Source organism: Anser brachyrhynchus (assembly GCF_964034855.1).
Source record: "Anser brachyrhynchus genome assembly, chromosome: 27".
Lineage (NCBI taxonomy): Eukaryota > Metazoa > Chordata > Aves > Anseriformes > Anatidae > Anser > Anser brachyrhynchus.
In genome coordinates, this window is record NC_137720.1 from 3,123,079 (window position 1) to 3,149,996 (window position 26,918).

General features: G+C 46.0%; 1 protein-coding gene across 3 annotated transcripts; it reads right to left on the bottom strand.

Moving 5' to 3' along the window:
• Positions 1-1,046: 1,046 nt before the first annotated feature.
• On the bottom strand, positions 1,047-26,058 carry MDM4 (MDM4 regulator of p53). Of its 3 annotated transcripts, none has more exons than XM_080568882.1 (11): positions 25,892-26,058; positions 19,773-19,879; positions 17,167-17,241; positions 15,487-15,620; positions 15,027-15,076; positions 12,112-12,173; positions 11,249-11,345; positions 9,707-9,867; positions 9,015-9,149; positions 8,122-8,202; positions 1,047-6,904 (listed from the first exon to the last, which is right to left on the bottom strand). In XM_080568882.1, the coding sequence occupies exons 2-11, from the start codon at positions 19,845-19,847 to the stop codon at positions 6,350-6,352; spliced, it is 1,425 nt and encodes a 474-aa protein (XP_080425008.1). In that variant the 5' UTR covers positions 19,848-19,879; positions 25,892-26,058; the 3' UTR covers positions 1,047-6,349. The 3 variants fall into 3 exon arrangements, with proteins under 3 accessions (XP_080425008.1, XP_080425009.1, XP_080425007.1); XM_080568883.1 differs by lacking the exon at positions 25,892-26,058 and adding an exon at positions 21,672-21,813; XM_080568881.1 differs by lacking the exon at positions 25,892-26,058 and adding an exon at positions 20,057-21,635.
• Between the last annotated feature and the right edge of the window lie 860 nt (positions 26,059-26,918).

Below are 26,918 nucleotides of genomic sequence, written 5' to 3' on the forward strand. Positions count from 1 at the left end.
GAAAGGTTACGCTGACAAAACACTGCAGAGGCAGAGCCAGAAACTTCCCCGCAGGCTGGAACGTAGGCAGAGGTTACCAGCGAGTCTAATTACTGCTCTTATGGCTTCTGCAGGACAGAACTGGAAATGGCTGCTGGGTGCAAACCAGCTGCCTGCTCGCAGGTGAACCTGGACACCAGCCCTGCCTGAAGCTGCTCGGAGAAACGCAGCCAGGGAGCAAGCAGGGGCACAAACACGGCCAGCGCTGCCTTCTGCCTCGTGTCAGGGATGGGGGAACCAGCCCCGGTTCTCCTGCTGCCACAGGTGGGCTTTTATTGTTTTCCCACAATGCGATCAAGACGCTGCTTGTTACGGAGCAGCAGCAGCATCTCCTCCTTGGCAAGCAACTAGTGATCCATCGTACACGGTGCTGGTTTCCAACAGAGCGCAGAGCGCGCTCATCTGTCTTCCTCCTGATTATGCGCAGCCTGCTGCTCTCCGACCAGCACCATAAACCAAGAGGAGAACAAGGAAAGCCGAACCCCAGCGCAACCTATTTATGCCAGCCTTAAAGGTTCGGTACGTACAGCCCAGAGGCGAGGAAGCGAGAGCTGCGAGGAGGCTGGCAGCAGCCTGCTCCCCCCATCAGCAGCCAGCGGGTGCCCTCTAGCGAGCTGGCTGGCTGGGGAGCAGCAGGGGCGTGCTGCCTTCACCAGGGCTGCTTCCATCCCACCCTCAAAGCGAACAGCTTAAAAACTGTCAGAGAGGTGCTGAACAACCTCCCGGCACTAACACAAGCAAGTGACGGGGTGGTCACCCCTCCGGGAAGCTGGAGCAGCTACAAGTGTTGGTGGCAATGGGACTGGGGAACTGCTCCGGTTAAAAACAGCAAGTAGGTGTTCAGGCTGGCACAGACGAAACCTGGGCTGTTCTCATGCTGCCACTGCCGCTGACTTCTGCGGATGCAAATACTTGCACTGTAACTTCCCCTCTCAGCTGCGAGGCAGACACATCCTGAGGGAGGGAAGGTCTCAGGGAAGGCAAGCACACAAAGACCACAGGCTACGTAACTGGTAACAGGCCTTTACTTAAAGTTTTCCCCGAAACACAGTACAAATGAAAAAATAAACCTACATTGCCATAGAATGCGATCGATTTAATTAGATTTATGCTGTGGACACAAAATCAGGTCCATGACACGTGCCTTTTTTTAAATAGTGCAAACACACAGAGGCTGGTTATTGGGTCGCTGTGCGGGTGGGTGTTCAGATCCAGGTTCAGACTCGAAACAGCGGGCCGCAGGGGAAGGGTGCTAGTGAGACGGGGCAGGAAAGCATTCCTTCCAGAAGAGCAAGTCTTTGTTATCTTTGCCAGAGGTAAAACATGTTTGTTCATACCTTGTGTATCTTCGTGGACTGACCGTCAAAGGCAGTTGTCTTCTAGGAGTAAGGGACTGAAGCTAATTGCAGAGTTCAGCAGCTACGGATTCCTACAACACCTGCTCAGAGTGGCAGGCATGGGGTGTCCGTGCGTGTGTGGGCAGCAAACGCACATTACCAGGGTAATAGCACAAAAACACAGAACTGCAATCATAACAGCTGCCTGTATGCATCATAAACAAGTGCAAGCAAGTTGCTGAGGTGTGTAACACAGCTTGGGGCTGCTGACCATTCTGATTTTGCTGGCCAGCCAACACCAGGCGGTTACAGGCATGGTCTCACTGATTTTCTAAGCAGCAAGGAAAATTCCAGCCACTTCGGACAGATAACCAAAGGATTTCCAGAGCAGGAAAGCTGCTGCCTGGAGGCAACCTGTTTCTGGAGATGTTGGAGATGTTCCAAGCACACAATGTTTATCAGCCTCACATCACCTGTGGATGTCCTTCTTGACCTTGAAATATCAGCCTCGCAGCGCCTCCTGCAAGCACGCACAGGATTCAGGGAGTTTCTTCCTCACCTCATGCACCATGGCAAGAGTAAAGCCAGAATGGAGACCGGTGCCCTGGCTCTGCATCCTTTCTTCAACCACTTAATCATGCTGTCTTCCGAAACAGTCAGCCTCCACTGAAGGCCTCTAATGAGAACATTTCTCTTCTTCCAGGAGAGGAAGATGAAGCTCAGAACAGGCAAAGAGTGAGCAGGCAACTGCAAGCTACCCCAGTGGGTTTTGAAGCTCAGTTTCCAGGCCACTTCCATTTGTCAACAGCCACTTTTTTTTTTTTTTAAGGACAGCTTCTCAGTAGCACACACAATCACTGCTGGATGCAGAACGATGGGGAGGACCCTGGCTAGCACCACGGGTTCCATCACAGTCATGCACCGTAATAAATAAGTTACGCACAGAGGCAGAAAGTTCGCAACAGTCTTCAATGAAACACCCAGCATTCAGAAGAAACAAGCACTCGGGGCTGCTCCAAAGGCTCTCTGTAATTCACGTAGCAGCTTTGGTGAGGCTAAATTTGGCTCCGTGATACATCTCAGCAGAGGATGGACACGGATTTTTGAACAGACAGATGAAGCAAAGGCTGATATGCCGGCTGCATCAGTAAATAATAGTCACTGGGAACTGCGAAGAGGCACTTAAACTGGAAAGACTTGCAGGAGCGAATGCAGTGAATGCGGTGTGGGTACCTCTGGCTGCCAAAACAGAATGAAGGCAAATGATGTACAGTGTTTTGCAACAAAGAGCACTATAACGTACTGAGCGGCAGTATACAGCTGTGAGGCTTATGGTTCCCATGCTGTTTCAACGTAGGTCCAAGTAAGAAGTTTGGTGGTTCTAGGGTTAAACGGTGCCAGAAGTTCGGAGTGAAAAGCAGAGGTATCTGTGGATGAAGCCCAGCCTATGGGCACACTCACGCTGGGGAGACTTCAGCAGGTTCCTGAGGAACAGCAACCAATGTCACTGGAGAAAGGAGCAGTGAAACAGAGACCTTCCTAATCTGACAGTCAAAAGACAGCTGTGCTCCACACTTCGAACAGACACGCAGCAATGCCTGCTAATGCTCGCCCGAGGACCACTTCTGCCGTATTGCACTTCATAGTAAAACCTCACTGAGAGAGAAAAACTGCCATGAGTGGTGAGTGATGTGACAGCAATGCTGTAGTCAGAGACCTTGCGTTCACACCCATCTCAGGTAGATGCTCAGCTCCTCCAACAAAAGGCAGTTCTGAACAGGAGTCCACATTAGCTGTCACATCTGTAGAAAGGGAAACCAACAGCACTGCCGGGCCGACATCTCATGGCATTGCGGCGTAAATATTACGACCAAGTGCTTTGAGCTAGTTCTTCAACTCATACCTCAAGCCTGCACTTCCTCAAAAGTGTCAGAAAAAAAATAAAGAGAGCAGCTCTTGCTGAATTACGACCTTTTTAGCCTTATACTTAAAGCAATAAAATGTTCTTCTTCCCTCCTTTTCCCTCACCACCCCCCCCCCGCCCCAAAGCATAGCCACAAGGTGGACAGTTACATCTCATCACAACGTGCTTGTGCTGCAATAGCTTATTCTTCTATAAAAGGAAGATCAACTGTAACATTGTGAGACATTACGACTGCTATTTCAGTTCAAAAGTATAAGAACTTGTCAAATGCATGTTGTAAACACCGTGGTTATACTCAACAAGAAGTCACAGATAAGAAGGTCGTTACCCCAAAACGTATCCTGCTGATTTGGATTTTATCACAACAGCAACAGCAATTTTCATTTAACAATGGAAGCTGCATACAGATCTCAGTAGGGTTTTGGTAAGGATATTCAACCCCTTACAGAAACCTAAACTCTCCTTACATTTTTTTGGTCAACACAAATTACATGCTTTTCAGTGCAGCCACACCTGACCAATTCAGTAAGACTGCCTTGAGCAAAATGTTTTGTTTTTAGAAGCAATTGGGGTGAGGGGAGATTCACAGTATCCAGAAGTGCCACAATGCACGCTGCCTGAGCCCACGCTCCTGAAAGGGAAGCAACTACCTGAAAGTGGAAGCAACTACCTGGCAGGAACTCCCTTCTGTGATTCGAGGAGATAACACCACTGAGCTTAGCATGATTAAAGTGCATCACCTGCAATTTAAGAGCCCTTCAGTTAGGGAAGCAAAAAGTCATTTTTTCCCACATGGATCTACTCGCATGTACGTACAGATAGTGCAGCAAAACAGAAGGTTATCCCCCAACTTTTACAATACAACTGTAAATAACAGCCAACAATAACAATCTAAATAATAGCTGGTATAGAAATAATCACAACACTATGTAAAATATACAAGCGATCTTACTTTTGGCAGTGATAAGGCAGTGACTGCATATAGCACCTACTCCAGTATCTTTGCACAGAAACAACAACTAGGACATGGGAGATTGCTGGGACTTTCTGCTAGGCAGGTTTCAGGGGCTTTCAGTGCACACCTGACCTGCGAGGGCTAGACCAGCAAAAGGAGTGTAGAAAACGAGGGGGAAAGAGCCAAAAGAAGCACCAAGGTCTAAGCACTATCTTTTTTTTTTTTTCCCCCATTTTTTTTTTTTCTTATCTTGAGGCAGGAGTGGAGCACTCCCTAGATCAGAAAGGGAATTGTACAGAAGATGACAAAACGGGCTATATCCTACACACTGTACTGAATTCAAACACCGGTATACTGTAAGCGAGAGGTGAAGGCACTATTGCTACCGCATACAGGCTCTCCAAAGCCCTGGAGAACACATCAAGAACTGTCTTCCCTCACCTCTCTGGCCCACAATCGTGAACTCCAGACTAAATGGATGGCAAGACTATTCGCTAACCTTATGTTTAAAATAAATAATGACCTAGAAAACTAAAAGAAATAATGCTTAATGCATACTCCCCCAGCGCTGTCTTCTCCCACTGACTCCGCAGACTCCTCTGCCTGTCCAGAATCCACAGAGGGGAAAGCTGGAAGAAGCATGGAGGAGGGATGCCCGGTTAGCCAGGGATCTCAGGACATCCAAGGTGGCTGCAGGAAATTCTCTGGGAGCCCCAAGGCTTTACACTCCTACAATTCACCCCTGATTCAGGACTACATCCACCTGCCTTCTACACACACGAAGAACACAGCTCCTCTCCTTGGGGGAATATTCTCTGAGCACAAATCCTCACGAAGCCAGTAGGCTGAGGAGGATCTGAGTACACTCTAGTGTATGATCTCATAGCTCAAAAATGTGTAACCCTTTTTGAAGTTCTAGTTGAGTTTTAACAACCAGTAGACTAACCATAGATAACTTCGGAGAACAACATAAATGCTGAAACGGATCTGAAGCATTAAATCACTGGGAAAGGAAATCATTGGAGAGCATTCAAAAAATTAACACCAAGCACAGTCCATAGACAGTGTGTTGCAGGACTTCCCCCCCCCCCCCACAAAGGCCCTGGTTCAGAGTTGGTGTTACAATTTTAAGTAATTTTAAATTTTTTAAATTAATTTTGTGCCTTGAAAATGCACATTTAAACCAGACTAATCTAGACTGGCCTGATGAAATGCAGCAATGGCGGAAGCTGCAGCTGTGGAAGTTGCAATGGTGCTGTGATAAAGAGCTGTTGTAATTTAACCCAGCTGGCACGCCAGATTCTGAGCTAACACTGGACAGGCTTCAACAAAGCAACAACAGCTGACATAGAACTGTACTGAAATGAAACAAGAATCAATACAAATGAAAAAAAAATAATCCAACAACACAGCACAGTATAACATCTTCCTTGTCTCCCAACTGGTATGTAACCTGAGATAGCTATAGATTGAGTGTTTGAGAGTGCTCGTTTCAAGTCTGGAAGCAAAAGGACCTTAGTTAACAAACACACATAAAACAAACACAAAAAACATCTTATCAGACACATGGATATTCACTTTTCATCGCCTTCAAGAGAACTGATCCTTGGAGAAATGGCTTCTCTAAATTACAACCCTCTTCACCTACCCTTCCCTCCCATCCTTCCCACCCCACCCACTCTGCATATATTATTTCTCAGCTCCAGACTCCTCCCTTAAAAAACATTGCACAGGGTTTGACTGACTGGAGAACACTCCAACAGCCAAAATCATAACTCTCTCCAAAACTAGCTTTCTGCAAGGACCAGTTGTCAGAACGAGAATCATAGTAAATGACTTAGACAATTTCAAAGCTAGGGCATTGATACCAACATGCTGGTTACAGCCTGCTCCCTACAGGTTTTCATTTAAATAGACAAAAAAAATGGATGCTACTTCATTTGATGCAGAGGATTGATTCCTTGGTGTTCGCGGTCAGTTTGGAATCTTAATTCTCTTTGGTGTTTGCCTGATGAGCTCTGAAGTTAGGGTTTGTGTAGAGTGCAAGAAAATCTGTGTGCTACCTTTCTGTAGAGAATGCCTGAACTGGTACAACTATCCCATAAAGATTCTGATCACCATCTCAATCTCTTTCCTGCACACTGGACAAGGTGATCTCTTTTTCTTCAACATCTTTGCACACCTGAAACAGGCCACAAGGTGAGCAGTCCTTCCATGGACAATATTCCCATCCCGTGGTCTGTGATGGCATAAGAAGCAAGGATTCAGTAATTTTTTTATACTCTCTAAAGACTGTATTTCCTCCTCCTTTTTATGTTCAGTGAAATGCAACAGAGCCTCCCTGCTTTCACATTCTCGTGCCAAATCCAAAGACTCAATAGAGCTGCAGGGATCTACGCGTAATTTGTTTTCTACCACGTACACATCTTTAGGTTGGCCAACTGGAGCAGAAATAGTCCTTCGGCAGTCCGGGACATCTATCCCTTCATCATCGTTTTTGTTTTGCATAGCATCGATGTTGGACAGAGAAAGAGAATGAGCCAGTTTGGGACAATCTGAGTACCAGTCCTTCCGTAAGGCCCAGCAGCGGTAACAGTACCGTTTGCCTGGAGAGTTAAATTTCTTGCATTTGGTGCATTGCCAGCAGTCCTGAAGAACGATTGAGGCAGACAAAAACAGCAGCAAGTTAATGTATTATTGCATACAATTCTTTTGCTCAGCATAGGAAAAGCAGAAAAGGAGCTTCAACAAAAGAGGTCATTATAACTGAGGCTTGCAGACGCATGGCTGCTACTTTGATTATCAGCACTTCAGAAAGCCTAAGGAATATTTTACTGCCCATGTGCATTCGATAGATGCAGACCCCTCCTTAACCACTGACACTGTCCTGCCCTTCTCCCAGCCTCCACCACTCTGCAAGAATACAATGTTCTCAAGCTGTGCAGCTTATTGAATCTTCAGTATCTCACCCTAAATTCAAGGGTAGAGCTCCTGCAATCAGTTAGGAATGTATCTGCCAGACTCATTAATCATTTAGCACCTGATGAATCTGCACAACTAATACTGGTGTACTTCATTATCCCACAAAGCAAGTGCAAGAGCTACCCAAGATCAGAGCTACATTTCAGCTGCCCAATGCTAGGGACATCCTAATTCATCGAGCATACGCAGTCCAGAAAATAATGCTAAAAAATGCTGGTGTCACCAGCTGCAAAGAGTATCATGATACACCTTTGCTGACTTGCAACAAAGACTCAAAAGACTCTCCTCCTGATTTGGCCATACAAATTGTCTGAAAGAAAAAAGGGGTGAGGTGGGGTGTGGATTCTCTCATGGCAGAGACCACAATGAAGCAACTGACAGCTTCCTAGCCACCTGGATGTCCACTCAGTGGAATGCTGATTCTGACACAGGTATTTGCACCGACAAGTTTTTCAAGTATGATCACTTTGTATTTGGCCACTTCGGTGATAAAACACTCCTAGCTAGAATCCATATAAATCCTCTCACATTGCCCCAAAAAGCACCAAAACCACCTAAGTTCCAGGACTGCTCTGTGGCCAGCGGAGGCATTTTGTCTTTGGACCAGGTGTGCATTCCTGGGCTGCCACTGTTTAATGCCCATCCAATTTAGAACTTAACTCAGCCCTGTCCAAAGCAAACCAGATAAGGTCAAGCCAACTTCTCTACATTCCTTCCCAGAGGTTACAGAAATACTTTCTGTTCGATTTTGTGCCTTTCTTGGCCTTTGAAACCCATACAAGAACCAGCTTCTCCTACCCCGACCAGGAGCTGTGAGTTTTTCTAACTACAGCTAGGACTGCAGCATACTCCAAGCAAGGAATGCTGACCTAAAGGATGCCTACCTCAGAGGCAGCTTCTGTGTCCGTGTCATCGCTTAAGCACTGAGAATCCTCAAAGTCATGCAAACATGCATCCTCGGTCACCTGGGAAAAGTAGATATGCAGTCAGAATTAATGCAAGAATCTGTGTTTATGATGTGCCTGGCACGGTACAGCAAAACTAAAATAACGATATAATCACCATGAGAATTAATCCATTTAGAGAAGTGAATGAAAAACCATTTTATGTACTGTATCTATTCCAAAACGTTGTTGATAACTGTTGCTGAACTGCTTTACAGTTGTATTTTCCTGTGATCGATTCATCTCTCTGATGTACACAGATAATCATACAAATGCAAGCATATACACCTGGGTGTTCCTACTAAATTCCATGGAAGAAAACATGAATTCAATCACTTAAACATAAATCTGATAAATTTTTTCTTGGGACTAATGTTACTACCACTGCAGCTAGCAGATTCAGACAGGCCTATCTTATACGAAACATTAGCGCAATGTAAGCTGAGATTTTCTCCCCCTCCCTCCCCCCCTTTTTTAAAATTATTAGATTTCAGATACTGGCCAGAAATTTAGTAGAGTTGGTGCTACAATTTTAAGAAATTTTAAATTAAATTTTAAATTAATTTTGTGCCTTGAAAATGCACATTTAAACCAAAACCCAGACTAACTACAAAGGAAACCTAACACACCACATACAGAATGGTGACAGCTTTTCCTAAACACAATTTAAACTCTGGATGATTACAAATCTAGCTCCTTTCAAGTCAATGTAACACCAGAAGACAGATGAAAAGCAAAGGATTTTCATGTGAAAAAGGATTTTTTTTTCCATGCAATCGCTTAAACGAGGCCAACCAGTGGAACATGTATACTGTGGCTGTTTGGAAAGGTACCTTTGTGTCACCTTCTTTCACTTCCTCGCAGTCAGCTGTTTCCACTTTGACTGCAGCACTGGTCTGATCCGCCGGACTTTCATTGAGGAACCACAAGTCATCAGTAGTATCTGAAACAATGGCAGTGTCTATGTCCTGGTGGAGAAGAAACGAGAGAGACCACTTAGAGCTCAGGGTATCAGCAGCAGGAGTACCAGCACTGCAGCCACGGCCAGTGAACACCTCGCCCTTTTTCCTCACTAAGCCTTCTCAGCCCTGGTCAGCTTCTCCAGTCACCCCTAGGAGAAAAAGGGACAGATCACTACTCTCAAAAAAAGCCACCCCTTTTTTGGCAGCAGCACTGTGCTCGTTCCCCTTGCTAGCTGGCCATACAGCAGCTGGCCACCATGCTACCACCATCTGCACTGCGTAACAACTTGGAACCCAGAAGAGGGGCAGCTCCTGCAATACAACCAGTGCTCTGGAGTTCAGAAGGTCCTCCAGTGGATAACAGATTGCCTAGTTTATTTAACAACGCTAAAGGTAACCAACCACCTGATGTGAAAGGCTGGGACAGGAACACAGAAAGGAGAGGCTGAAAATCCTGAAGGGATGTGGGAAGGGAAGAGAAAGAACAAGAATTTATTATTTACTTGGAAAACAGAAGAGGAGAGGAAGAGAGTACAGTTCACCTCTTTAAAATGTCTACACACCTGGTTAGTCTGAATATCTGTTGATCCATTACTTCTGGACTTGTAATTGCTTCTGAGGTTGCCTAAAAACCACCATGGAAGACCAGCTACATCCCATTCCTCAAACACTAGGTCCAGTTTAGGCTTCTTGCTTTTAGAGAGGTTTTCTATTAAGTCTTTGTCTGTAAGAGCCAAGTAGAATCTAAGTCATGCCACACCTACATCATTTAAGAGACTAGCAGAGAAAAATTTGGCCCCATCTGATTTGAGAAATCTTCCTTGCTCTATCTGAAAGCCAGAGATACTGCTAAGAGCTTTGAGGTTTGTGTAAGCGTACTGAGATGTCAGATCTGCTGCACGTCTGTTCCAGTTTATCTATCCAAGCTAACTTGCCAAAATAGTCACCACACAGCCATCAGAGGTCAAAGAAGCATCCCAGAGCTCCCAGTGTCTCTACAACTGTACACGTTTCTCTTTAGCATTACCTTAATTTTAAGGCTTAATACACAAACATGAACTCTTCTTTCAGAACTCTATCCAAGTCAACACAGAGGAAATTCCTGAATGCTTAATATGTAGAAAGGACTGGTTTGAATTTGGTTCAGATTTCAAATGATGGGAGCTCCTGAATTCCCAAACCAGGTTCAAAATAGGAAGCAGAAAGGTAAAAATCTATTCTCCATAGCCCCCTGCTTCAGCCCCTGCTTCTTTTTAGCCTGCGCAGTTTAGTCTATGATCCTCAACTCAGAGGTCTGAACTTCAAGATAACCTTGAATCCATCTCTCCTCAGTTCTGAGAGCTTCAAAGACACCGATAAGGACTGTTTCTGCCTCCTCTGTACATGCAGCGAAGAAAATATTTACTGCTCTCATTTTATCCAGAAATACGCACACTTGCAAAGATGATTTAGGTTTACAAATTAGTTTCCTTGATATGAGAATAATCTGAGAGTAGAAGGTGGAAAAACTGGAAAATTGCTTCTGTAACATCAGAAATCCTTGAGTGAACCAGCAAGAAATCCCCTGACATTAAAACAAAGGAAATGTCTAAATATGAAGGAGCTGTATGATACTTAAAGAGGGTAGGAAAAAAAAATCCCATTGTTATTCAGATTCCTGATTGGTTTGCAGGTAATGACTGCAGACAGCTCAGGCTGTGTTCTACGTAATCAGAGGAGAGAGTCCCTTGGGAAGATAAATAGGTACGAGTATAATTTCAGCATTTAAAATACCCTTCAGCAAGGTCTGTAAGATTTTTGATGGCATTGTTTAATGATAGATGTGCTTTTGGGGCTTAACCTGCCATTTTATTCAGTGTTTGTTTGTTTATGAGACCAAACATCCAAGCTAGAAAACAAGTCTATCATAAAATACCTTCAACAGACGTTTGCAGTTCTCTCAATCTTTGCCATAAAATGATGAGTTTTAAAGATTGCATTTCACAAGTTCTTATTAGTCTCCCAACACCCTCCTCCAGCAGCTGCCTGATGCAAAGCTCAATGTGTCACACTGGGGAAGGAGAAGTGCTTGTACACACTGTCACCACAGAAAAGCTGGCACTCACCTCCATAATTCTCACATTTGTGCTCTGAGGTAGACACAGCAGATGTATTGCTTTCACCTTCTCTGATGACAGTGTCAGAACCTTCTTGGGGGCTAAACTGCATGAAGGAAGGAAAAAACAGATGTTAGTCCACCAGAGCTTATAGGGACAAGGGGATGTAGCACTTCCATTCCGAGTCACCAGCTGCAGTACAACACCAAAAAGGCATGAAGAGAAACAGGAGTTTCTGAACAAAAGCTATACACACTGTTAACTCTTTAGGAAGGCTAATGCATCTGTAATCAGCACAAACAATATATTTGCAACCCAGGAAAAATCTTAAGACTGGCAAAAATCCAAAAGCTGCCATCTTAAATGAAGAAAGACTACGATCTTCGTGACTCTCTGGCCCCCTTCAACGTGAACAGACACCTCCCAGGTCAATTACCTTAACCCCAAAATACACCTGAGACAAGTTAGAATACGCAAAGATTTTTCCTAGGTTTCAGATTCTGCCTGAAAGCTTCAAAAACAATCCTATTAAACACAAAACCTATTCACACTTTTTAGAAACTTTAATTATTTGGCAATTCCTACTCAGAGAGGGGATGAGAGAGAGGGGGAAAGATGTGAAAAGACAGAGCACGCTGGAGGAACTGAGGACTAGAAGTGCTACACCCCAGAGAAACGCGCTCAGAGACTGGTACTCTGTTATGATGAGAACAGAGAAGGGTCACTCTGTCCCTGCTCTGTGGACTCCAAGAACTTTCAGGAAGGTGAGGACCTGGCAGCCAAGCAGCACAAAGTTCTGGCAGTCCACCATGCACAGGTACAGAGAAGGGGCACTCTGTACAACAAAAGAAACCACCAGGCAGTGGGTTTACCTTCAGCTGGTCTTGGCTTGGCTTATCGACGCTCTGTTCCTTTGCGAGATTCTGTGCAGCATCTAGATAGCAGGTAAAACAAAAGAAAAAACCTTCCCTGGTAATAACCATTCTCACAACACAGAGGGTCTTCAGCAAGCAACCAACGAGCCAGGCTTGGCAGACCTCTAAGCAACCCTTTAAGGAAACAGAGCCCTTTATTTCTTAGAGAGCTGACCGTTTCCTAAAGAGGCATCACTCTAGTATTCCTTAGGGTTTGCTAGACACATATGGAGGCAATACCCTATGGAATACGGCAGCTGCGCCTCCCCAGAAATGCAGCTTGATGGAACCATACAGCATGTAAGAACCTTCTTCCCAATGTGAAAAACTATTCTGTCTCCTACGGCCTGTCCTCAAGTTGTGAGCTCTAGGTCCTTTACACACAAGGCCTGCATGGAAGCAGAAACCCAGAGCAACAGAGGGTGGGAACTTCAACTTCAAGGCTGGACCAGATCTACACTGAAGAAGGTGAACAGCAAAAGTAAGGTTCTTACAAATACCTGAGAACACTACTGCTTTCAGTACTTGCTTAGAGAGGCATCCTTCTTAAGGGTGTGGGCATCAAGAACAATAACTAGACTAAGAATCCCACACACAGCAGGCTCTTTCCTGGGTAACTGAATATATAGCCATACTACAATTTAATCCAGACAACTATGCTGGCCCCACGAGTTAATTAAAAGGCCAACCTAAACAGCAAGAACAATCAACAGAATCTCTGTATGTACTAGAAGAGCTGTATTTAGGAATTCACTCTCTGAATAGGATGATTTGCTAGAAAACAAAAGATGCAAGGATGGCTCCTGCTTTCTCCCATTTCAGTTTAGAATTTCTCTGCAGAGTGCCAAGGAGACATGAAGGATCTGATTCACATCACGAATCATGGCACTGATATGAAAGCACTGAAAAACTACCCCGTACGCAGAAAAGTGGACCTTAAAGTGATAAAACACAGGACCACAAAATGACACGGCTCTATCCCACATTTTTTGCCTTCCATGCATTAGTTCAGCTTTCTTTTGTTCCCTTCCCTCAACATACAGCTTCTGTAGTCACTAATTATTTGATACCTGAAGGAAAGCAGAAGCCAATTGGCTCATCCATCACTGCTTTGTCTCTGCAGTGGCATTAGAAGAGCTGAAGAATTGCCCTTCTAACAATTCACAAGCGACACGTACTAGTCTTAAACACTAAGAAAATACACTCCACTTACTGGAAGGCTTTCTTTGAAGCCCACATATATCAGGAACTGACCGTAAAATGCCCTTAAAGAGAAGTAGGTATTCCTAAAACCTCCTCATGTGATTCATACTAAGAGTGAAAGTTAGCCATGTAAGGACACCATCTGATAAAAAGCATTATGTAAGAGCTTAATCTTTATTATCAAGATGTACTGCAGTCACTTTTCTTTCTACAAGCGTACTTGAAGTGGGCAGGATAATCTGCAAAGTGATGTTCTGATAAGCACTGGTTTGGCTAATGAATACAAGTGGCTATTACACAACATGAAACAGAATGGCCTCTTTACTCCCTACAGCACCTTCAATTATTGATACAAAACAAAGGATTGATGTTTCAACAAAGGAAAACCAATACCAAGAGTCATCCTTCCTACATATTTGTCAAAGGCCTGGTCTGCCAAACCTGTTTCGCTTCGTAGTCACATACACACAGGCACACATGGTAGTAAGACTCAATGACCATCTCACTAAAGGAACAGTACTTCCTTTGGCACAATTAGAAATAGTTACGCCATGACCGGACCACACATGCACACCCAGCCACACGTGCACAGCCACATGCACACACCAAGTGGAAGGGAACAGGGCAGCAGAGGAGAGCGTTTTGCTGAGATCCTTTGCTCTCCACATACACTGCCTATAGGTAAAAGGCCAGGGTACCACCAGCAAGGGAAACTGCACTCACACAGTTAATCTGTAGCTAAGTGTTTAGACAACAGTCTGCTTAGGAAGGTTCTTTTGTATAAACAGGGAAAGGAGGGGAACCTTAGAGGCACTAATATATGGCTTAAAGCAGACAACTGAACAGTTTAGGGCCATGTTTTCTCAGTTTCTAAATTTGAACTAGTATTTATGTCCGTCTGCAAAAACAGACTAAGCACTCAGGAAGAACTAAGCCCATATTATCTGCTTGGAGACCCCAGGACAAATGACACGAGACTGCACAAATTCCCTGGTATAGTTCACTCATGATTTGCACATTTGTGGTTTCAAGAGATGTTTATTTTCACATGAAGATGACCAGCTGTACAATGGGAACTGGCTGCAAGGGAGCCATCAGCTGACACTAAGTTAAGTACAAATTTTAACTTATGACTGAAGGACTTTTGATGTAGATAGATTTATTTCTCTCATGAGCTGAAAAACTAATAGCAACCTGTAAAGGTTCAAGGGTTTGATTAAAGTCCAGACCTCTTTGGATTGCAGAACTAGGTTAGGTTTCCGGCACTCTTTACATTCACTCTCAAGACTATGAAAGCATAAAATGAGGTAAGAGAGAAGTCACAGAATGCTATGAAACTGCAAAAAGACTGAGAAATCAATAACCATTTGGATGAGATACTTCAGCCACGTTGATTTGTACATCTGCAATATTTAGTCTGTCTGCCATTCTGAAGTTTGTCCACTGGTTACAGGCAGCTGTATTACTCAACCAGCTAACTGATTTCATACCACAGCTACTGATGGTGCACACACAAAAAAAGACACATACTCAAAGAGATTGTCTTGTCAAAGCCTTCATTAGCAGTTTGTTCCAACTTCAGAAACATGTCTCTTTTCTGAATATCATTACTTACCCAAGTTACATCAACACTATATTGAATATACCTGTCCATACTGTGACAAACCTACCTGTCATTGCAGCAGAAGTCAGGTTCCGTTTCAACATTTCATAGACTGGGCTGTAGGAAAGAACGAGATAGTTTATTATGCAAAGAAATGCTGGAATCTGCAGGGCAATTTATGCCACTCTTTAGCTAAATGCTTGCTACAGAGAAGTCTAGCTCAGAATCTAGCTGAGGGGTGCAGCCTTTAGCATGAGTCTGAAACCAACAGTCTGAGAAGACACAGAAATAAAAGGGGGGAAAAGATGTTACCTCAAGCAGCTCACTGTCTTTATGCCCTTTCAGAACTGGCTCTTCAAAACAAAGGAGCTGAACTTGAACTTGCCAAATGAATTAGCCAAAAGTCACTGAGCAGGGCACTCCACATTCATGGAGGCTTATGTGACTGTAAACAGGAACAGTGACATCAAGGGTCTCCTGCCTCAGCAATCGCTATCAGACAACGTATGTTAGTTGCTTTTTCTTACCTTGGATCTTTTACAGAGAAGCTCTCCAGTCCCAGCAGTTCTCCCAGCTGATCTCCTCCACAATACACCATGTGTTGCTGTCTTTTGTCATACAGCTGCTTCACCATTATATACTGTCCTAGGTGATGCATAACCTGTGGACACGGAACATACCATTAACCACATCTGCAGCTGAAACCAAACCACCAAAGGCCCTGGAAATTTGCTTTAGTTTATGCTACTCGCCTCCTTACATAGTGTCAGTCAAACAGTACCTGCTAATTCTGCATTTCTGGCATCCGTCAGTGCCTCACAACTAAGGAAGAGGTATGCTTTACCACACTGATATAAGGTTTGTAACTATTAACCCTTGACAGGAGGGAAAACTGAGCTGAAGATGGATAAACAGGAGTCATTCCGCTACCCCACACTAAAAAAAAAACCACACCATGGGTGATAACACTTATCTGGGACATCTCCCTCAGTGAGAGCTCTGGATGGAGCCTGCTGCTGTTCACATCAACCTTACAAAGAACTGTCCCTGCAGAGACAGGGCCAAGACACAGACGGAGCAGAAAACCCTGAAAGAATGGTAGCAAGTCATTCAAGGTCCACTCTTTGAAATGGGAGAGGGAACAATATAACAGCTCAGAGTAAAGAGAATGAAATGGCATGGGGAGGAAGCAGAAGGTATCACCAGCTAAAAGCTGTATAAGCCATTACTAAAGGATGACCACTATTACAGTGTCATTCCTGAGGAGACAGCTTGCAAGATGCAAAAATGTGAGCATCAGTATCACAAAGCATGGAGAGAAAACATCCTGTGAGAGCTACCAGACACTACCAGTTACAGTGAGGAATCCACAGTACAAGAGGGAAAAAAAGTGAAAAAAGTTAAGCACAATATAGGCAAGGATCCATCCCCCATTACCCAGCAAAGTGACCTGAATGATAGCAAATGTCACCAAAATTATGCTAACAGGATGCCATTCACTGCAGAAAAACTGACTTAGTGGAGTTGAAATGTTAATCCATATGAGCAACCTGCATTTAATACTCAACTCCCCCCATTTAAACCATTCAATTTGTTTTTGCAAAACTTTTTTAGAAGCTAAATAAGTTATTTAAATGCATAAGTGTTTAAAATAAGTCACAGGGCTCCGCAGGAATATTTGACACATTCATAATGAAAAACCACTGCATTTAATTCTTTGCAGACAGGCTACTCTTGTAAATCACAGTCGGTGTCAGTTTTTTAATCTTGTACATATATTGCATTTTAATCTTAAAATAAATGAATTCACAGGGTCTCTCAGGTTTAGCTGACAAGCCATTTCAAAGAAACCTTAAAAGAAAAATATCAACTAGAATCCAATTTTTAAGGCTTTCATGTACTGAGCAGACAGAAAGACAATTGAATCCTACACCCTCTCAGATATGTGACTATCTATTCCATCTTTCCTCTCTTTAAAGAGGTTTCTGATTTTATTTCACACTCCATTCCCAATTCCTTCAAAGGCTCTCAGGACAATTAACGATCAATCAAATCACAGCAGCCCTATGGGTATGGTATCCCTGTTTTGCAGGTAGGGCTTCCAAACACAGAAGAATCAAGAGCCAGCCCCAGCCTTTCCCCACAGCGAGCCATCTGCCCAGCGACCAGGGACAGGCACAATTTCAGTGCCGAGAAACTGAGCCCACCTCTTTCAGCGTGAAGGTTTCTCCTTGGGCACCTGCAGCCTGCAGAATCTTCAGAAGTGGCAGTTTGGGTCGCACCTAAAACACAAAGCAGGGATTTTTGTTAGAATGACAAGAAGTGTCCTGAGAGAAGGCATGTCACCCTGGCATGCATGCCTACCACAGCTCACAAGCCCAAGTTGCTAGACCTGCTTAAGGCTGTCACACCAAGCACAGAGATAACAACTGTGGGATGAATTGGAGGTCATGGGAAACACCCCTTGCCTTAGGCTAATCTGCTGAGGGCTGGTACTCTTTTGCAAGTCATCTGCATGGACAAATGCTTAAAAAAAGAAGTTAGAAGGACTGAAAATTAGCACAATCACTCTGACTCAAGTGCAAGACAAAAAAAAGCTAAGGAATTTGGGCAGACTGCTCCAAAGGCTTTAATCGCTCACATTGTCCAATTAACTTTGATGTCATTCATCATGTGAGGAAAGATCGGAAACTCAGAGCCATGGTATGGAGGCCTAGGCAGTGACTAACCAAACGTACTGAGTCATATATTCAGGAGCAAGGATGGTTAATTAACACCAAGGATCAGAACGTGTATTTTCTGTGGACCTCAATCACCAACCAAAATCTTTACTATATGAAATGTAAAGAATCCTAGGAACAATGCAACTGCACCACAACCTCTTTAGGTTTCACCCACACACCCAAGCAACTTTGAGTAGCAGAGGAGACAGATGATGCTATGCAAAACAGCAGCAAGTTTTAAATAGCTACTTCCCCCGCACCACTACTTCATCTACTCCACAAGAATTTTAGCAGTTCTTAGGAGAGTGTCACCCCCTGGATCCACGTCTTGTGTTCCTAAAAAATGTCAGAAAGCCCTCACTGTTCTGCCTGGAAGCCGAATGCTACGTAATTGTGTACAATATTGTATGCTAATGTGTACATTTCCCACACTGAACCTCTTCCTCTGTTCTCCTTTGTCACCCAGACGCTAATACAGCAAGATATTTCAATCTGTCACTGGACAGGAAGTCCAATCCTCAGCACATGATGTTCGTTGCTGTTTCCCCTACACTTTGACAAGACCTAAGCTCTCAGGGGCATGTAATTTCTGCTAGTAAAGGACTTCAGCAATCAGTGTGAGGTGGGCTCACCTGCACCTCATACACACCCCTCCTTTCTACCTTTATAAATGCAACTGTAAGACCTTTCCTGCCTAATGAGAGCAGTCTGCTTACAGCCCTGCATTTCCTCAACAGCCAGCTTTAGCTGCAGTACCATTTTCCTGCATAAGGTAAGGAGAGGAGGGGTTTGGTTGCTTGTCACAAATGTAATTTGTCACTCAGCTATCTGAGGTTATATTGGCAAAGCATTTGTTCCACTGTTTAAACATTGTACAGCTTCATTTCTGCTGTGAGTGTATCTGGTCTATCTGTTTTCTCATTACTGTAACTGTTAGATGCATTTTCAAACTCAGAGCAACTCATGTCCAGCCACAAGTCTTTCTAAGACAGCTTCTTCCCTAGGAAAAAGCTGAGCACCACACAAGTAATTCCATGTATCAGCACTTAGTTTTCAATAAGATGAAATTATGTATTTGCATTCATTCATTTCTCTAATGACCAGTCTCAAATAGATTTTGAAATAACTCTTCATATCTTTCTTATTAAAGAAATAACCTAGTTAGCTTGATCCATTTAAAAGGGGTCCTTATTTATTACAATCCAGCCAAAATGAAAGCGTTAGTCTGGAAACTGAGTGTTGACAATATTTTGGTAATAATATCAGAGCCTATTTATGTACTTTTCTGAGCAGTGATTGGAATAAATATTCATACATACAAATTCCGCCCAGGACTTGGCTATGTTTCAAAACTTCTAAATTAAGCCTCAAATGGGAGGATCTTCTAACTTCCTCTCAGCTCGTTTTCGCTCCTGCCCCCTCCTTTCATATTGCAGAGATGCTTTTTTCCAATGAAATGGCTCCAGCAGGTGGGATGCCAGTCTTGGAGAAACATCTTGCTTTAGACCAGCTTTCTCCAGCCACTGTTTACACTACAAATATTTCTTTGGGCTGACAACATACCGGGTCAGAGCCAGACTACCATAGCCCCAAACCATGCACTTGCATGTTGGCCTTGGCTTGAAGCTACAGCTACCTTTTTGTTCCAGGGCTGCTCTAAGAATAGGCAATAACGACCAGTGCTGTGTTTGCCACTTACCTAAGCAACTCCAAAAAAGGCGTGGGGATGCGTTACTGCCTGAATAAAGGGCAACATAGCACATCATGGTGCTCCAGTACAACTGTCACATAGTCCAGCACTAGGAGAAATGCTCGATGGAGAATTTCTTAAGTACAGGTCCAGCATGAAAGCATGCATCATGCCCTTTCTTCTACAGCCCATGTTAACTGCTTTCTCTATTTTTCTTCCCTTTAGAACACTCATAAATCCCTGATCTGGTAGTGAAAGCAACAAATCTTCAGGATAAAAGCCCTACTCCATCAGGCTAAATTCTTCTTACTTAAATGGCATTAAAGAGCTTTAATTTGATGGAAAAAGTGGGAGCTTTAGTGAGGGGAAAGCAATGAAGATAAGTAGGGGAGATAATTACCTGGTTAGCTTGTCCAAGAGTGATTCTGCAGGCATTCTCAGCTGCTGGATGCTGGGCAGAGCTTGAAGATGTCATTGTGGCAGTGATTAGCTGTTTGTGGCACAGACCTACAAACGAGAAGTTTCATGTACCAGTTAAGCTGAGAAACCTGCTCTTGAGTTTAATCACTTCCACTTCTTAGAAGTTTCAGGAAATCAGCGTTTTAAAAATAGCCCTGCATGCATATCCTAAACGACTGATGGAGCTGATGTCGCTGTACCCCCTCACCTGCTCTTACCACAGACCTGTTTTGCTCTGTCCTGGCTGCATCCAGCTGCTCAGTGAAAAACAGCTGCACAAGAACTGGGACAGAGCTGCAGGGACTGGGGCTGCTGCAGCACTGAGGATGCTTCTGTTCTGTCCCACTCGAGGAGTGGCATGGCTGGGTGAGGAACCTCAACCTGCCAGCTCAAGGGAAGTGCCAGCCTCTGCCACGCTGTTAGCGAGCTTAGTATGTTGAAATCTTTGAGTCAGAGGGGGAGAGAACAGAAGCTGAGTCACAATAACCCCAAGGGAAATCTTCACAGAAGAGCAAAGCCCTGAGCAGCCAGGGCTGATGGCAATGATTAGCACATTCCCCACCTGCTTTTTAAGAGATGAAAACCTGCTAAAGCTGCTGCAGCCTTCATCCAGAATGACTAGATGCAGGCCACAAGTTAACAATTTTAACAGCACTGCTGGCTGAGCAGGTGAAATGATCCTTTCCTGGAAAGGAACAAAAGGGGAAGTCCTGCAGCTATTTGAATTTGTCGAGCCCTATCAGTTTCAGCATCCACCCAAAGAGCACAGCTTCATATGCAGAATGATCTGTAATGACTCATGGTCTCAACACAATCCAGCACGATCTGCCCCACACAAAGTAGGTTCAAAACCTTCTTTATCCTTAAAGAGAAAGGACAGTGTTAATTAGCTGCACACGGGGAAAGAGTAAACTGAACCTGCTGGAGAAGGAACTCAAGTCCTGACCTCTTATTGTCACACAGCATCGCCTCAGCTCTACAGCACACCGATTTATCGCTAAAGCAAAGCTGTTCTGTTTCCCTGGAACAAGTTACAATAAATTCTTCCTTTTGACATTAATCTAGTCGCATTTCTTGCGGGCACTACTGAAGGAAGTCCTGCAACTGACTCTTGCTCACACTGGTAAAGTGGGAGATGAACTACAAAGCAAAGCCTGGCTCCTGAGCTTGCCCACACAGCTGCAACCTTGGGAAAGCTTACTGTGTGGAGTCTGGGAGAGGTGTCAGCTTTTAACCCTTGTAATAGTTTAATTTAAAAATCTGAAGCCAAAATTTTTCATGTATTTCAAAGAAATATCTAAGTTTGCTGCCACGGGATTCCTGAGAGACAGGAAATGAGTCTTACTACATTGCTTCGGGAAGACTGAGTCGGATGCTCAGCTACATTCAGAAGTGAACACTAGCAAAATAACCAGGCTTATGCCTTAGGAATGTAACAACATCCTCGATTTAGACAAAATAAGCTGGACGTTTATCTAGCAGGCAGTGGAAATACTTCAGTTGACAAAAGTTGGTTTTAAAACACATTCGAGCTGACAGCCGGCGTTAAACGTTCACCCCTATCCCTCCCACTGCCCCGTTAATTAAGAAACAGATACTAACTTTGTAAGAGGCTTCTGGTATTTCTTATACCATTACCTTTTCCTGAAATAAGCACTACTGGGGATAAAATCCTTCCTGAAGATCAAGCATCTCTAAATACTTAAAGCCCGATAAATGTGTATCAAATTCAAGCTTGGTAAATCTCACTGATAGCAACCAGACCTAGGTATAACTAGAAATAACTGACTTAAAGCTAAAATCGCTGCTGTCTTAAGTTTCTTCCAAGCTGTCTACTTACCAATGCCACGCACGCTGCCCCACAAACCACCCAGGGGATCCTCTCTATGCTGTACCAGCTGAGCTGCACTCTGTGGGATCCACAGCTGAACTTACCGTCCTTGAACTTCTCTGCTCCGCGTCCCCTCTGTGCCTTTGCTCCTGCAAGTCCTTGTGCTAGGAGCAACTGCAGAGCCTGCCCTCGCCCCCCTCCTGGCCACAGCTGGCTGCTAAATGCATCAGCTCCTGGGGCAGCTGCAGGAGGTGTGAAGGACAGGCAAAGAAGAGCGGAGTTCCCCCCACCCTGCCTTCCTGGAAGGGGACTCTGCTACCCCGGGGTAAGGCAGCGAGCTAAGACAGAAAAAACACTTGAACTTTTTCAGTGCTCCTTTTATTTCAGAGGCAGGTGAGCTAGCGCCTCGCCTCCAGCCCTTACAAAGGGTATTTTTTAGTAGGTTAGATTCTCAGCACTGACTTGTAACATCAGATTCCTCTTAATTAGGCTAACTATCATGCAAGTCCTGAGACATGTCCAGGCTGCGAACGCACACAAGATTTACAAAGGCAGCCCCTGGTTGCCTTGCCCAGCGCTGCCAGGACAGAAAACCTCACTGATGTTGTGCTCAGGCTAGCCAGAAAGAGAAATGGTGCCAATTCCTAGAGAACTGCAAAGCCCCTTGCTCCAGTCCTACATAACTTCCCCAGTAACTGTATTCCCCCACATATTTCTTGCCAAATGCTTACCCTACAATGCTGGAAGTTCACATTAATTTGCAGCCAACTGAATGAAGCACCAGAGAACTTAGGGTTGCTCCCCTCTGCAGCTTTGGAGCTGTGTAACAAAACCACTGTGGACCAGCCTGATGACTTGGAAGAACCCATGAATCACAAAGTAGTCATGAAGCAACGATTTTTCCATTCAAATGCTTTATATGGTCATGCACACTACAGGGATGAGCACAGCCTGCCTATTTTGTGAGTAAAAGTTCCTGAAAGAGACCAAAACTCCATAAAACCACGGCACATTTGGTGCTTGTAGAAGGCAGGGTTGAGAGAAAAGATCGTAGCTAACGGACCCAGAAGCGGCTGCAAGCTCTGCATGCGTGGACATTTCTTGGCGCTCAGTGTCTGTACAGTTGAAGCCACGTTTCTAATTCGGTTCACTTTTTTGTCTTTTCTGCCAGACTGATGCACTCTGCAGCTTCTGTGCAAAGTGGAGGCAGCAGCAAGGAGCATAAACCAGGCGTTGTTCTGCTCGGTGTACCTGCAGTCTCGCTAACGCCTTACTTCTTACAGTCTGCTCCAAAGCCCTGTCCCCAGTCAGCCCCATCCTTCCTGCTTTCAAACACTGTAAAATTCCTCCGGAAAACAAACTTGCAGTCTCATGTACGGTATCGTGTAGAGAGAAGCCCCAAAGGGGAGGCTTTAAACAAGCACTAATCTGACAATTGAGTCACAGTTAATTACGTTTGTCCCTATCAGTGTGAGTCCCTGGGAGCTTTCGTGTCTGCCAGTTCTGCTCACCTATCTCAGCTGGCTCGCTAAGGGAACACCACAACTCCTCCCTGTAAGCCAGGCCTCGCTCGCATCTTCAGCCTGTCTCTGCTCCAGCTGCTTCTGCCTTTCTCCGGGCCGTAATTCTCACCTGACTGCATCACCATTCATATGGGAGAGCTGCAAGATGCCAGCCAAGGAAACATCAGAGCTGCCCCTCCAGTGCCACCTTGGAGGGATTTGCCTCCGTGAGCTGGTCCCAGTGCTGGGGGCTACCTGGGGGCTGCTGGCTGGGAGGTGGCAGCAGGAGGAGCGAGAGCTGGGGCATGGATTACGTGATTTAAACAGGCTTCTTGCTTTACAGCCTGCTTGACTTCAGTTTTTGCTGTCCTGCTCTTAGTTGAGTGCTCCGATTCGTTGTTTGGATGTTGACTTGGCATTTAACTAGGAAAAGTATCCTGAGAAAAACCCAATTTCACCACGGAGAAGCCCTGTAACGCATTACTTATGGCAACCAAAGGCAGAGCTGCGACTTTTAACATCTAGCTGAAACGCTAATTTTAAAGAACTCCTTTTTGGAAACTGTTCTGGAATAAAATCCAGACCTCATAAAGCAGATGTAATAACTCTGAATTTCTCCTGACCTGAGCTTTGTTGCTGACATGCTGCATCTGTCGCGCGCTGTGTGCTGCTACCTCCAGCTCTGCCAGTAAGGCGCCAAAACAAGCCAACCTTTGATAAATGCTAGCACTTATCGAGTACAAATGTTATGCAATGCTCTTTCATTGCAAAACCAGTTAAGTAGGAGGAAAACAAAACTGATTGTTTCAATTAAAAAGGAATGCTGGCCAGCGGCTGCGTGAAGCTCCCTAAATCAGCTGCTGCTGACAGTAGTTGTTGCTGGTGATGTCTGGAATCCTGCAGCAGTTCCACCCCGCCGCCCATGCTGTTGCTTCCATTTATTTCTATTTTAATATCTTAAATCGGGCTTTTCTCTGGGCTACTTCCTTAAGTGGACGTCAAATCAATATCACTACTTAAACACAGAGATGAAGCAAGTCAGAGTATTAAAAAAAGCTGCTTCTTCACCAGGTAAGGGCTAACCAGAGCGTGCTAACTGTCCCTGTCACAAAGCTCAGATTAATTTTTAAGCCAGGCACTTCAGAAAGAGTGAAACTGAAGCTAGTAACCTTGGCAGTAGTGAAAAACGAGAGAAGTCCTTATTTTAATCACATTTTCAGCAGAACCAGCCGCCTGACATTTGACTTAAGCTGAGTATCTGGGGGTTTTTGCTGCGCTCCTGGAAGAGTTGCTAAACACGTAAGTGTTCTCTTGGAAGCCCGCCTGCCAGCCTGTCTGCCACACAAAGCCCAGAGCGTGTCCCTGAAGGCCCGGGCGCTCAGTACCTAAATTCTGACCTCTTTCAGTCGGCACGTTTACCACGCAGCCTCCCTGTGAGCGGTGCAGCGCTTGGGCCTGACCCACCTGGCAGGAGCAGCGCGCGCACAACCTGCTGGAGCTGCGCCAGCCGTGCTTGCAGCGCGGTAACGTGGAGCTGCTGGAGACATGACACGAACAAATACCAGGGCAGGTGTAAATCCAGCCTGGAACAGCAGTCTGGGTTTCAACAGCCCTTTCAATCCTGCTTGCTGTTCATTCTCCAAAATAGTTCTTCTTTCAACCCAATCCTATCCAGGACCCAAATTCTTCACCTCTAATATGAGAGTTGCTGTTCATTCTCCAAAACAGTTCTTCCCTCAACCCGATCCTATCCAGGACTCGGTTAAATTCTTCACCTCTGTTAGGAGCACTGCAACCCTCAACAACTCTGCGCTACCCACAGACAGCATATGGAACTGACCATCCCAGAAAACAGGGATCTCCTTTTACAGTCCCTCTTGTGCAATAACTGCTAAGCTTTACACACCTGATCTTTGAGTTATTAATGCCTCTCTGAAATTACTTCCTTGTTAACACGGCTCTTAGCAGCACCACTGCCATGACAGTTACACCGCACAGCCCCTGGCGGCGTTTCGCCCTGGAAAAGCAGGCAGCGTTTAAGGTTAAATCGTGGCGCGAGAGATGACACATGGCACAGGCAGTTCCAGCCAGCTTCACTTTGTGGTCGGGCTGCATCACGCTGCTCTGAAACGTTAAATTTGGCAGCAGAGCAACCAAGGCTGCAGGCACCCACGAGGTCTGCGAGAGCCCAGCGAGGAGGAAGGGTGCTGCAGCAAACATGCCCCAGCGTAGAAACACTTGTCACGTCTCCTTTTGCTGCTGGAGCGCGTGGTTTAAGCATCAGCTACTGCAAACCACGGGCTCAGACACCAGCAGACTCCAAGCGCCCAGCACAAGGCATAATTGGAAGAATCCTTAAAGTCTGGATGTTTCTGAGTGGCACCGACACAGCGCTCGGGGCCACCTCGTGAATCCAGAGCCCTCAGCGCAACCCACCAAACGTTGTACACCGCCACAGCGACACGAACGCTGCTACAGAAACAAGACTTCAAAGGGGCAGCTCTGATTTGGGGTCAGAAACCTGATTTTCCCCCACAAACCCCGAGATTTACCCCCCGCCCCCCTCCCGAGGCGCAGCGCCCGGCGGGTGCCGCACGGCCACGGATCCGCTGCCCGCAGCCGGAGCCCGGAGGGAGGCCGCGGCCCCCGAACCGGGCCCGGACCCCCCAGTCCCAATCCCAACCCTAATCCCAACCTTAATCCCAATCCCCCGGCGGCTCATCTCACCCTAGAGCAGCCCCATGTGCCCCAGGACGCCCGGCTCGGTGGCGGGGGGACAGGCGAGGGAGGGGGGGGGGGGTTTCCCCCTACACCCCCCGCGGGCTCCTCGCCTCCATCTTAGCGCCGCGGCCGCCCGCCGCTTCCCCTCGCAGCCAACATGGCGGCGCGGCCGCTTCCGGCCCGCCGGGGGCGCACCATAGAGCGCGCCGGAAGTGTGTCCTAGAGGGGACCCCCGCCGCGCCCCCTCCCCGCTCCCGCCGTGGAGGACCGCGCTGAGGCGAGCACGGCGAGGCCCGCGAGGCGCCACGAGGGGACTCGGAGCCTCCCCTCCCCGGCTCGCCGCCGGGCCTTGCCCCTCCCCGGCCGCTCCGAGCCCCCCACGGACCCCCCCAGCCCCCTGCAGGCCCCCCCGGCACTCTGCGTGCAGCCACGGAGCGGAGCAGCACGGTGATAATGACGGCGCCGGCCCTGCGAACTCAGAGCCCGGATAGCTCAGTCGGTAGAGCATCAGACTTTTAATCTGAGGGTCCAGGGTTCAAGTCCCTGTTCGGGCGGTGCAGCTTTTTGTCCTCCCCAGCCCCGCCTGCGTCTCCCTCCCTCATTCACCGCTTTTCTCTAATTTTTTAATTTTTTCTTTGCTGCCAAGGGGCTCAGACGGGTTGCCGGGAAGGGGAGACGCAGCATCCGTCACCGGCTTATGAAGGCTTTGGAGGGGGATAACAGGCAGGAGGGGGAGGAAAAAAACTTGAGATAAAATATTAGGGAGGGAAGGAGAAAAAGGGAAAAATAGAAACTAATGAAAGAGGGAAAAAGGAAGCATCCGCCCGAACAGGGACTTGAACCCTGGACCCTCAGATTAAAAGTCTGATGCTCTACCGACTGAGCTATCCGGGCTCTGTGCGATCAGCCCCCTCCGCCCCTAGATGGCTCCGCTGCAGGCACCGAAGGGAGCTGCCCCCCCTCTCCCCTACCTGCACCCCTTTACCCCCATCCTGCCGCCATTTGAGACCCCCTGCAGGGAGCCCGAGCAGAG

Coding starts and splice junctions, on each gene's coding strand:
- MDM4 (XM_080568881.1), bottom strand. CDS start 20,081: ATGCAGCCAGGACAGAGCAAAACAG. Junction 15,077..15,486: donor TTCTCTGTAAAAGATCCAAG/GTAAGAAAAAGC, acceptor TCTTTCCTACAG/CCCAGTCTATGAAATGTTGA. Junction 11,346..12,111: donor CAAGCCAAGACCAGCTGAAG/GTAAACCCACTG, acceptor TCCTTCATGCAG/TTTAGCCCCCAAGAAGGTTC.